Genomic DNA, 12,489 nt, shown 5'->3' on the forward strand with positions numbered 1-12,489 from the left:
TAAGTATGACCAATGTTGCCTTCTATCTTTGGCGAGCAGTCGCATCTTGTCGGATCCAGGACTATCCTCCGACAAGTATCGGGTAACACGTAATTACCGGCCGTTCGTAGGAGACCCTTGACTCTCACCGTTGTTCGATGCTACGGTATATCTCCCGGGCTCTGTCCGATTCTGTTAATTTCGGGCTATCGGAGTCCGGCAGGTGGTTGCCGGAGTAGGCGTGCGGGGAAGGCATGGGACTGTGGCATGGTCCCTGGACTTGTTGATGTCGGAAGACGGCCGGAATATATCCCGCCGACGATCCCAGTAGTTAGAACGTGCGTCATTCTATTTCTTGGACCTTAAAGTGTGTGCTGTTCCTGCAGCTTTAGATCCCCAGATCATTACTGCAGGTCCAAGTCGTTGCCTTTGCAAGAGGCCCCGGCTAGTACAACACTCCATCATGACAAAGGTATGCCGTCCCTACGTTGGCTGCAACTAGTTGATTTGCTTTACGTTTCTTACAACCGCTTTAGCTAATCATCGCAATCCTATGTTTGTTCGCCATTGCCGCTGAGGCATTGACGTCCAACGTCCCCGCACTCAACGGTACGTCAAATGCTGTTCCATGGCCGAACGGCAGACCATCTCGTTCAACATGGCTAACATGATCTTTTAAATAGGCCCTGTCATCTCTCCTCAGAATTTGCCAGGCGCCAAGAAACGACCTGGCGAGTTTGTCCATCCTGGCCTTTGGCACACTCACGACGATCTCGAGCGTATCCGTAACAATGTCAAGAGCGAAAAGGAACCATGGAAGACAGCGTACAAAGCTTTCAGCACCGACAAATACTCCCTGAGCACCTATGCCATGCAGGGTCCGAAACCAGTCATCTGCCGCGGACCTTGCAGCAACTATACATCTTTTACAGCAGATACTCGGGCCGCCTGGCAGAACGCCTTGATGTGGTACATCACCAAGGACCAAGCCCATTGGGATCGAGCCACCACTATTCTCGATGCCTGGGGAACCAATCTCACCAACATTGTCGGCTTGGATACTTCGTTGTTGGTTGGTCTTGAAGGAAGCATGCTCGCCAACGCGGCAGAGATCATGCGATGGGAAGGCAACTGGACCGAGGCCGGTGCGAAATGGCAGGGCGGTGCCGGTTTCTCTAACCAGCTCTACTGGTTGTTTGCGCGGCAATCCATCATAATTGGTCAGGCAAACTATGGTATGGTGAGCATAAAAGCTCTTCTGGATTTCGCCGTCTACTTGGACGATGTCAGCATGGTGAGTACCTCTGTCGAAAGCATTCGTTCGCAAATCACTCACGTCGACTAGTACAACTACGCTCTCAACGCATATCTGAATGACCCTTGCGCGGGCATCTATGGCAACGTTGATCCATCCACAGGCCAGTCAGCAGAAGCCGGCCGTGATCAAAGCCACGCCCAGTCTGGTGTAGCATGGGCTGCATATGCAGCCCGCACAATCCAGTCTCAGGGTCATGATGTCTGGAGCGAGGGCGGCGACTTGTTGCTCAAGGGATCTGAGTACTTGGCCAAATACAGCCTCGGAAACAACGTGCCATACAACAGGAACTTCTATCGGTGTGAGGCGATCTTGGTTAATGGACCCTGGTCAGATATCAGTGAAAAGAACCGCGGCGTGGGGCTTGTCGACGGTAAACTCACAGGATCAGTATGGGACATCATCTACTACGCCTACAAGGTTGCTCGTGGTCGGAACGCTCCTTGGACAACCAAGGCTAAGCAAGCTTATGACAAGGACGGAGGGCAGTTGTACACGTCGTCGGCTGATCATCCCGGCTGGGGTGATCTGATCTGGAGCTACGAGAAGGGGGAGTCTACTAAGTCGAAGAAGAGGACAATCTGGGGAGGGGGCAAGATTGGTCCCAATGGCGATGGTAATGTGAACATCTAGAGAGTAGCTTGCTCGTCTCTTCGTGTGTGTCACATGGTTGAGAAGAATAGTCTTAATCACTACCCTGTGTGGCCAAACATGGCTCCCGAGATCTTTGTTCACTTGCTGTGACTTAGCCGTCGCCACTGTGTTAGCATTGGGATATGATGCTATGATGTGTTGACAATATGTTCTTCATTATAGTTAAAGCCCAGCCCTTGATGGGCTAACTAAGCCAGAAGATCGTTCCGATATAGAGAAGCAGTGTTTTTATCCAAAGTGCCCAGAAAAGAGAGAAGTCATGTAGAATCCGGCTTCAGCGGCGCGCCTTGTGCCATGGGTAAACCCGCACTTTGATAGAACTCGGGGTGGTTGATGAATAGACCAGGATCTAGTTTATATCTGGATAGGCCGTACTCTATCTGGAGGTGTCTCGCAACGGCCAAGGCAACGCTCGGCGACGTGAAAATATCTAAGATCTCAGGTACTGGCAGAGACGCTGGTTCTTGACTCAGATCCTCGTCAGCTTCAACCATAGCCTGCACTAGGTCCACGACTCTGATGTACACTTGCAAAGGCGGGGAGTCGGCAATCAGCTCGCTTGGCGGTGTTTCGGCGGCGTACGGTCTCCTGGCTCAGTTAGCAAGTCAGGGGCCGGGCTTCGGCTATGATGGAGGACACATTGTCAACATATGATAGCATCATATCCCAATGCTAACATAGTGGCTTCTTTTTTCAACTACCTGAAATAGAAGAGAGTTCTTTGAACATGCAGCCGCAACACGATAATTAGCTACCTTGGAGGAAAATCCATAGATGGATGGCTTTAGCCGTCTTGGCGGGTCGTCATTCCGGGGTACGTGTAATTGATGGTGATCCACTTGTATCTAAGTGCACCTCAACCACGCTATGTTTCGAAACTTCTCTTATTTTGAAACGTCAATACGAGAGACGTAATTTTAGTTCCCTCCTAAACCGCCACAGTATGCACCCCTGACAAGCAATATGACAGCCAGCCATATCCCGGTAACGGCAAGACCGCTGCATCCACTCAAGCTATCCCTGTTCAACGTCATGTTTCGTCGACATGGTATGCACCTCATTTCTCAGGTGGATCTAGACCGAGTCACTGCCGAAGCTTCTTTGCGGGGCGAGACGTGCACTTCTCTGTAGTCCTTGCGCATAACTGAGGTTTGCAGACCCATATTTCAGCCGACCTCGCCCAACCTCCGCCCTTATTATTCCTCAGCTTTTTCGTCATCCTGCATCATCTAAGGCCGTTCCTCCCTCTCTTTCTCCTATCCCTCTCCTAACCTTGATTCGCTGCAATCAACTATGGCGTCCAACTCCGACTATTGCCTGTGCACAATCTGCGGCATGAATCTGGACCCCCCTGATTGGCAAAGTCTGGTCATTTGCCTGTCTGGCCCGCATTGGCCTGACCATCAACCTAAGTCCTTAGACCTGTCCGGCGATGCGGTTCGTCGTTTCCATGCTCATGTAGACGCATATCCCGGGCGGCTAGAGCTTGTCCCAGATAGTCGACGAGTGATACCGCAGTTCGAATACGAACTCGAAAACTCTGACATGTTGGCAGAGCTTGCTCCCTGCAAGATATTCATTGGGATACACCCTGCCTGTGAAGACTTGGCCAATCGCGTCATGAGAACCTCGTTTACTTCTCGAGTCCGTTCGATCGGAGACCTTTGGATGACCCTGGAACGCCGCTGTGCTCGACATGAATGGGGACCATGGCATAATCCTTCATTCAACTTCCTCCCTTACATACCAAAATCCCAGCCTGGTGAACCATTGTCGTTTGGGGCCGATCGTTACTATGTTCCCTTTTCCTGCATAGTCAACTTTGGAGATGAATGGGAAGGATGGGTAACGTAAACCTCTTTCTAAGCGCGTGCCAGTAACTAACTGGTCTGACAGTGGGACCATGACCCAATCAACATTCCCGACTTGACGACCCAGCTCCTCTCGAACCTGGAGCCAATCAGTCGGGCCAGCAGTCCTTTTCCGCCTAGTAAGCTAGTACAAGACTTCAAGGGCCGTCTCAGGGCATTGCCACCAGAGATTAAGAATGAGCTTATTCCCTGGTTCCAGAAGGGTACTATTTCTCTCGACTGCAACTACATAATGCCTCAGTCTCTGTGGAAGCAGGTATTCTTTCAAACCCCGTTTCTTTGGGATCTCGATACAGAACTAGTACTCGACAAGATTTGCTCGGAACCGTCGGAAATAGAGGAGTGGAACTGGGAAAAGCTTACTCGGCAGATTTTGAGTCCTGCACAGCCTTCAACCCGTGAATATGAAGGGGACAAGAACGGCTATGTGTGGAGCCACGAGACGATTGGGCTGCATGTTCCCCCTGGTTTTACCAATCGCCGACGAATCTGGCAGATTCTTGAGGAAATGTGGCCAAATGATGTAGATGCACTGAAAGAGTTCGAGGTGTGGACAGGTGATGAGGCAGACTACGAAACAGATGACGAAGAGTTCGACCGGGATATATGGTGGGACGATGAGTGGATAGAATTGAATTTGTGGCCAGATCTGGATTGAGGCCGTGGCAAGCAGTTGAGGAAGTTGACAGAGCCAACAGCTCGTTCGATCCAATGGTTGGCTTGACCAGAAACCCGAATATTAGTACCCTCATGTGCCAGAATGTTCTCTCATGCTTGCTCTTTGGCTGGCCGTTAATTAATCGGATGCCTCATTTTGACGTCAACCTTGTCCATTGGCGCTGCCTAGTGATTTGAGGAGGAGTTACGGGTCCGCGGTAAGACTGGTCTGGCTTCCCAGTACAATACCAACACAACCGGCAACTTGAGTCAGAGCCGAGCGGTCAAGTAAAGTCATGCAACCTAATATACCCCCTGCTTTATTAATAATGCGGCATTTTCCTCAAGCAGGATTTCTACAGTGCACAGTCTTGAAAGTGGGACAGCCTGGTTTCAGTAATGTCCAACAACCAATACGTCTGGGTCGGTGTCTTCACCAGCGCATCCTCATTCGTCAGCCCGGTCCACATCGAAAAGACACGGTCTTCTGGTTCAGTTATCCCATCAAGGGCCGGGCTGATCATCGCTGAACACAATCTCGACTCCAGCCACATCAAAGCTTCCAGCGTTTCCATTGGAAAAAAACATCGCATCCTTCTCTCCGATTCATCCTACCGGAGCCCTTCGCTTATTTCTCACGGGATCGATCCTCTGATGCCTGTCTAACCAACTATCATCTATACAATAGCGGAATGCAACACATGTAGCAGAAAATAATCTTCAAATTCAACGAAAACTAATAACTCTACTAAAAACAGTAGCAAAAAACAAAACGGCTTCAGACTTTGCGAGGCCGGTCGTGGCTCCTTCGAGCGTTCCGTAGGTGCCCAATGACCAACCCCGATCAAGTATCCAACCGCCAGATTAATCCAGGCCCCCCTTGTGACTAGACGCAGGAAGCCTTAGATATCTACCATGTCGGATGAAGCTGTCCAAGACCATCAATTCAATACACTCTTCCAACTCCCACATCATGATATCACATCAATCAACCCACAGGCCAGCCTCACGATCCTTTCTCAAAACCTTATCCGTCTTGGTTCGGAGGTGGTCCAGTCCTCGCCTGGCGGGGCTGATAGCCTCACAGTTGAGGCTGACATGGGAAGCAAACAGATCGTAGTTGTCGGCATTCGTCACGGAGAGTTCGGGGCTAAGGGCCAGAATCTTGGCAAGGCCATGTTCGGTATCAAGCGTGGCGTTTACCCCCATCGTGTCCCTCAAATTCAACTGAATCATCTCATGGATCACGGCGCCTGCACGAGAAGGGTGCCAGCCCCAGGCCTCGGATGAGTCGTAACCGTGGCACTTTTCAGGCATCACGGGGAGGGTGAAGAAGTTGTCGCAGTACCCAACTTGACGCGTGGGCTCCTGGATGTAGGCTGTGACGATCTTCTTCCTGGATAGGCACTCGGAGTAGTACTCGGGGCAGATCTTGTCAACCTTGCGGAAATCATGCTTGCACTTGTCCTTCGCCTCAGCAAATACTTCGGCAACCCTTGAGCGGGTCTTCTCGTCAGAGGCACCAAAGGCCTCCTCCAATCTCCATGAATCACCGAATCGGGCCTCCTCTTCGGCTTCATCGGCGAGCTGGAAGCACTGAGAGAGGGACTCCCTGAGCTTCTCGATTCTCTCTCCCTTGCAATTCTGGCGCTGGACTCTTGGCATGCGGTTGAGGTACTTCATACGGGTCTGCTCAGCGACACGTCGATCCACGGTGAACCTGAGCGAGTTGGAGCTGTATGGAATGTACCCGATGATGTTGGTCGAGCCCAGGTCTGCGATGGGCAGGCTACCTTGCATTAGGACAGTGTAATCCTCGCCCTGTGAGAGATCGTAGTGCTCGGCTAGATTGAACTTGATCTTGACCGACTGGCCCGTCTTGATGGTGACGAACTGGCGCTTGTCAAGTTTGTCAAAGTTCAACAAAGGAGTAACACCCAGGAAACGAACAGGGTTGCCTAAGGAATTGAGGGTTAGCATAAGGGTCATGATAAGAATCTTATACAAGTCTTAGCTTACCCTTGTAGAAGACATCAGCGACCTTGAGAGCAACATCATCATCATGAAGGAAGCTGCCAAACTTCAAAACCTTGACCGTCTCATCGTTGTGGTTAAAGACCTCGGCCTCGAACTTGCTATCAATCTTCTCATCCCGTTTGATTACGACCTCCAGGGGAATGGGGTAAACCGTCTTCATGTCAGGGAGGGCGATCTCGAGGCCAATGTCACTGTAGGGTGCTGCAACTGCCATGCCTAGGAAGGCAAGCATGGCCAGAATCGCCATGATAGGGAAGGTCTGGGTTATCATGATGATGGGTGGGAATGAGTTTTGAATAGTTGAAGAGGAACTTCGAAGGAGATAGGGGGTAGGCAAGGCTTAGAGAATGATCAGGAAGAACAAGTCCAGTTGTCAGGGATGCAACTCGCCTTTTTATACCCAGAACCCATTCGAGGCCTCCTATCAAGAGAGTCACAACTCCCCATCAGTCTTGAAAAATTTTCATGTCAAGATTTCTATTGATAAGAGCTGGATGAATAACTTCACAACGGACGGAGGTGTTCGGTCTCATGTTTCACTTTACTGTCTCTGTTGGCAAGATTTGGGTAGATACTTCAAGGAAAGGAACCACCGTCACTTAAGGAACTTCTTGGTGGTGCTTCAGGACGGCCCGCGATTCTACGCGGGATACGCTCTGTGGACATTGGATGTACTTGGTGGATGTGAATGGCTTCAAAAATTGGGCTGGAGAGGATTCCCACGGCCTGCGATGTCAAGAGAATAACGAATGCAGTTGCTTTGCTCATTTCTACAGCCAAGATTTTTGGCTTCATTCTAGGGGGGTAAAGGATAAACTGGTACACCAGAGCTGCCCCTGGGTGGCTTTCACGACGATGGTCCAAATCATTGTGGACCATTACAATATCCCGTTGCAAGCCGTCGCAAGTACCAAGCGATTACAAGTACACACAATTTCAAGTACCAGGCGGGTGTAGCCTTGTAGATTACCCTTGTAAGTTAAGTGTTGGTGTGATTTTGACATTGTTGGGGTATTTAATTCTTTTCGGATTCTTGCTGTTCACTCCTTTTAACCTTCTGCAGCCTGCTCCTAAGGTCACCACCGCCGAGAACCCTTAGGATTTACTTCCCGACGATTCCACCCATGGCACACTCTACCTGCACTTGGAAGTAACGATCAACAAAGCGTCAATTAGAGGATGGCAGGTCAAGACCCAAAGTTCACGGTGGGAGCTTGGAACATGGGGCCTTTGCTGGGCCCCTATCCTTACCCAAGGGGTTGTGAAAGCTTGAACCTCCCATGTTGCACAGCCTCGCACCAAGGAAGAAAACAAGGTGCGTAAGGTCCCATGGTGTCGAGCCAAGCAGAGGCACAGCGGTGATGGCACTTGATGAGGTGCCTGAACCTACCGGCGACAGCCTTCGGCAACCCGACCTGAGATGGAGCTTTGTCGATGGTATGAGATTGAGCGTTCATTATGTTCTACTTTCAGCTACTCATGCTGCTATGTCGCCCCTCAGTTTTTCTCCGGTATCCTTATTGCTCTCCCTGCAAGCAGGGCGCCAATCCCACCCTATTTCAAGTAGCCCTCCGTGTCTATCGCCATTGTCGAACAATCCCTTTCTCTCTATTCTGTCACCATATGATCTCATCACGGCAACAACAGATTGGCGGATAAGTCTTCTGCGGGCGTCGGTAATGTTCGCTGGCACAAACAATGCCCCTTTTGGTGTAGGTACCACTTTCACCCGATTCAAGTTTCGATCGAACCAAAACTTTTCATCTTTTCTAGGGCGTTCTTCATTCTCTGAGGCTCCTGGTTTCTTGGCCAACTCCTCAAACACTACCACCTTCTGTGTGCGTCTGTAGATTGCAACTTTATCGGCGCGAGTAGTGTTGTCGTTGACAAATGTCTTCCCTTTAGCTGTGTGAAGTATGCATCTCTACTCAAATCTCGGATGAACCTAAGGCCCTTTAGCATTTCCAGAGATACCGGGCCTCCTTATTTCATCTAGCTCCTTGGATGCCTTCTCAAGCTCTGCTGCTTCCCGTATCACGTCTGGACAGAGTGCCTGTAGATCTGACTGACGTGCTTGTGCAAGCAATATTCCAGATGAAGGTCATCAGAACCTGGAGGGTGCGGCCACTGCCTGAAACGTTTAATCGGCTTCGTAGGGACATTCAGCTCCTGTGGATGTGACTCGGGTGACTCGGAGCCCCCAGGTTTCCCATTCATTGCGTTAAAGTCTGTTGCCCTTTGTGTTTCCTCCAGGACGGTTGTTTCGCCGGCTGTAATTTTGTCGTCGGCCCAGGTTCGCTTCTCGGCCGTGAATCCTGGCTGAGCCCCGGGAGGCGGCAAGGCTATTACTGGAAGTACTAGTTGCGCCTGAGCAAGGCATCCGAGAAGCCCACAGATGGCGAGGGCTGACAGTAGTCGAAACCCTGATGGAAGAATCATGATAGTTAATAGTTTGGTCTCGGCAATGCGAAGGTCCAATATCAAATTGTCGTGCAGCAATATGACCCTTAATGCCTCGGTACCTGTTGAAAGGTATCTTTCAGTTTTGCCGTTGGCATAGTGATTTATTGTGTTCAACACAAATCAAGCTTGCTACTGCGGTGCCGCGGCTACTTGTACCTCATCGAGAGCAGCCCACTGTAGGCACTGTGCTGGGAGTTAAGACGTGTCAAGTTTATTCGGGCCTATGCCTTGATCTCCGTTGCATGATTGACCGAAACCTTCCACCGCCAGATGAGCCCCCAGAGCCATTGTGTTCAAAGATGATGTGTACGAGCCAAAGTTTGGTAATTTGCCGAGATGTTACATTCAAGCTCCTATCTAACCGAATCTCGCCGTAACCCTCCTCCACATCCCAAACCTTTCTACCTTCACGACCAAAACCTTCTTCCTTCCTCTTGAGTCACCCCTATGACTCAACAACTTTAATCCCCTCCTCGTTGACTTGTGCTAGAAAGAAGCTCCGGCAACGTGTCCTCCACGACCTATCCTCAATAGCCAGCTTTCCCCTTTCATTCATATCCTTCCACCGGTTCCTTCCACCGGTTTTAACTCCATAACTAGCTATAATAGGCTATTAACCTAGCCTATATTATTTTTTATAGCCTTAATAAAAAGTAATTATTAAGCTCTAGAGCTATAAGCTTTTTATGCTTTTATAGCTCTAATAGCTAATAGTATTATATAAAATGCCTTAATACCTAAGGTACTTTTATACTCTTTATTACTATAAGGAATACCTCGCTGCCTAAGATAATCAGCTTAATATATTACTTATTTATAAGCTAGGCCTATTACTTATAGAGCCTAATTATTATATTAATATTATATATTAAGAAATATCTTATATTATCTTTAATATTATTCTTTTTAAGATTAAAATAGCTAAGGAGAAAGAGAGAAAAAGGGTATTAATTCTTATACTTAGCGGTAATAAGAATTAGAGCTATAGCTATAGCTATAGTATTAGAATCCTTAGTATTATATAATTTCTTAATTATAGTTCTTAGTATTATATTAATAGATATTATATTAAGAGATTATAGTCTTAAGAGAAGATAAAAAAAAATAATTTTCTTATTTCTTATATAGAGGTTAGAGTATTTAAATACACTATAAGAGGCTTAACCTCTTATAATAATATAACTAGGTATTACTCTTTAACTATAGGTAATAGAAGGTTGACAAAAAAAGGCTATTATAGTAGTATCGGGATTATAATGCTATAATATATTAAAAATATATTCTTTATTATAGTGAAAGCCTGGCCCTCGATGGGTTAACTGAGCCTGAAGATCGTCATGGCTCTCGAGTTAACACGAACGTTGAGACTGAGTAGGAGAAAAAAAAGTTTGTCTGCGATAAAGAGTGCTATTGAAACTCGGCGTGAAATGGTCATCATGCCTAGTGGTGTGGATAATTGAAATATGGGTAGTGTAATATTCAGTAAACCCAAGAGTTTCGATTGCATCAGGTCTGGTAGCACCAACATCACTCAATGCTCCAATCTCCGTAAAAGTCGGGATGAATGTAAAGTTGGCCCAGCTGGTCTTCCCTCCAGTTTGTCCCGTCAACTCTCTGTCCCCCAATTGTCCAGTTCCGTATCGCAATGCCCAGAGTTAGATTTCCCTGGCCAGGTGTAAAGTTGTCGACTCCCTCCCCAGCATCCATTCCTACCACGCTGCGCCCAAGCCTCACAACAGTGTCGTTGTGCATTTTCTCGAACCGCACGTTCTGAATCTCCAGATCAAAATTTTGCAACGGCGCTATCGTCATGAGGGCTGCGCAGATCCCCTCGCAGACAAGATCGTTGATGCGCAGCGACATCTTCCGTGAAGGGTCGATCTCCTTGGGGTCCGCATAGATTGGCGACGCACCTAGAATGGACGACGGGACATACGCGTTGGGCTGGATCCATCTGTTATGGATGATGCGGACTTTGTTTACGGATACCCCGCCGACGTTTCGTGGCTTCCATCCCATCTGGATGACCGCGTTGTTGCGGGCTTTCCAGATAGTCAGTCTGTCGAGCTGAGCCCCAGAATGGTAAAGCTTGATGGCATCATCGTTGACGTGCCAAAAAACATCACGGACAGTTCCGTTATACATTTGTGTGCCATCGGTTTGGAAGTAGAAGGCTCCGACCTGCTTGTAGTCCCGAATGTGGGCGCTGGCCTTGTTGTCCTCCTCGTGAGGTGTATGATACATTGGGTGGAGGTCCATGGTGTTGAAGGGAGGCGAATTCAGCGTCGGTCCGACGCAGTGCCATGTCTGGTTGTCCATGACAGATTGGTGCCAGAACATGCGCAGACTGTATCGGTCGTCTTTGACTGCAGTGTAGTTCTGGATGGTGTTGGCCATGTACGCGTAATGCTCCCCGGACACCACACCGTTCCCAATGGTATAGAAGTCCGCGTGACGAGTAGTGAATTCAAAAGCGGCCTTGACATATGAACCAGGCTCGAAGTATACATAATGCGTGTTTGGGTGAAGCTTGATGTGATCCTTGCCGAGGATTCCGTCCTTCTCCATCCAGTAGACCCCGGCCTCGAAGTATAACGTGGGCTTTGAGCCAAGGCTCCGCTGTGTTATGCTACCAGGCTTCATTACCTGTGTGTCTGGTGATATCTTGGACGGGATGAGGTGGTCTGGTATCATGGGACTGGCGAAAATAAGGAGTGCGTTCCTGGGTTCCTCGCTGACGATAATGCCACCCTCAGACACGTACTCAGTCCCGTCCGATCGGTAGGTATAAAGGTCATTCTGAAATTCGATTGAAAACCGGGCGCCGGAATCTTGGTATGGGATTCGTATGTCGATTGTATCAATGCCAGAACTGGTAACAGCCAAGTCCAGATCTACCGGCCGGACGACCACATTTGATGCCGGACCGAGCGAGGACCCATCCGTAGACACAATTCGAACATCGACATCCCGGCTGTACTGGAACTGGGACCATGCCATGTTGACCCCTGCATCGACCTCAACAGTTATCCCATCGCCATCGGTGAGATTATACTCTCGGCCGGGCTGAGCAGGGTCAAACATCTTTCCATTGCCGTTACGTGGGATCGACTCATAAACAAAGGAGCGTTGAAACCTATCCTCTCCTGCTGGAGAAACAAACACATTATATCTGCGTGAGCGCCTGACCTCATCTGGCGCTGTGGCGTTGTCGGTGTCGACAGAAGACTTGTCATGCCACCACGTCGTCAAACCGGGAGCGCTTGACCTGGCGGCGGCCATTTGCATCCTGGCAAGGAGCAAGCTAGTAACGGAGAAAAGAGATAGATGCATGGGAGAACGATACCGTAGATGGATTGATCTAATCCGGGACGATTTTCAAGTTATTGGGACGGTTATGAGCCTTATTATACGTATTTCACGATATGGCAGTGATGTCATTGTCTGCCTGGGGTCCCCACGGGGAATGAAAACTGTCTCCACCCGGCCAATTACCCAGTTTGGAAAATCACC

At 49.1% G+C, this 12,489-nt stretch overlaps 4 protein-coding genes across 4 annotated transcripts; 2 read left to right on the forward strand and 2 right to left on the reverse strand.

Moving 5' to 3' along the window:
- Positions 1-442: 442 nt before the first annotated feature.
- On the forward strand, positions 443-1,927 carry NCS57_00476200 (Alginate-lyase domain-containing protein; the record flags this gene model as incomplete). Its single annotated transcript, XM_053054714.1, has 4 exons — positions 443-451; positions 516-588; positions 663-1,273; positions 1,325-1,927. 4 exons carry the CDS (start codon positions 443-445, stop codon positions 1,925-1,927), a joined length of 1,296 nt encoding a protein of 431 aa, XP_052916874.1.
- Positions 1,928-3,241: 1,314 nt separating this feature from the next.
- On the forward strand, positions 3,242-4,477 carry NCS57_00476300 (uncharacterized protein; the record flags this gene model as incomplete). Its single annotated transcript, XM_053054715.1, has 2 exons — positions 3,242-3,793; positions 3,845-4,477. The coding sequence occupies 2 exons, from the start codon at positions 3,242-3,244 to the stop codon at positions 4,475-4,477; spliced, it is 1,185 nt and encodes a 394-aa protein (XP_052916875.1).
- A 983-nt stretch (positions 4,478-5,460) lies between these two features.
- Positions 5,461-6,784, reverse strand: NCS57_00476400 (Deuterolysin; the record flags this gene model as incomplete). Its single annotated transcript, XM_053054716.1, has 2 exons — positions 5,461-6,434; positions 6,496-6,784. The coding sequence occupies 2 exons, from the start codon at positions 6,782-6,784 to the stop codon at positions 5,461-5,463; spliced, it is 1,263 nt and encodes a 420-aa protein (XP_052916876.1).
- A 3,719-nt stretch (positions 6,785-10,503) lies between these two features.
- On the reverse strand, positions 10,504-12,264 carry NCS57_00476500 (uncharacterized protein; the record flags this gene model as incomplete). Its single annotated transcript, XM_053054717.1, has 1 exon — positions 10,504-12,264. The coding sequence occupies one exon, from the start codon at positions 12,262-12,264 to the stop codon at positions 10,504-10,506; it is 1,761 nt and encodes a 586-aa protein (XP_052916877.1).
- Positions 12,265-12,489: the final 225 nt, after the last annotated feature.

Source organism: Fusarium keratoplasticum, chromosome 3 (assembly GCF_025433545.1).
Source record: "Fusarium keratoplasticum isolate Fu6.1 chromosome 3, whole genome shotgun sequence".
NCBI classification, from domain to species: domain Eukaryota; kingdom Fungi; phylum Ascomycota; class Sordariomycetes; order Hypocreales; family Nectriaceae; genus Fusarium; species Fusarium keratoplasticum.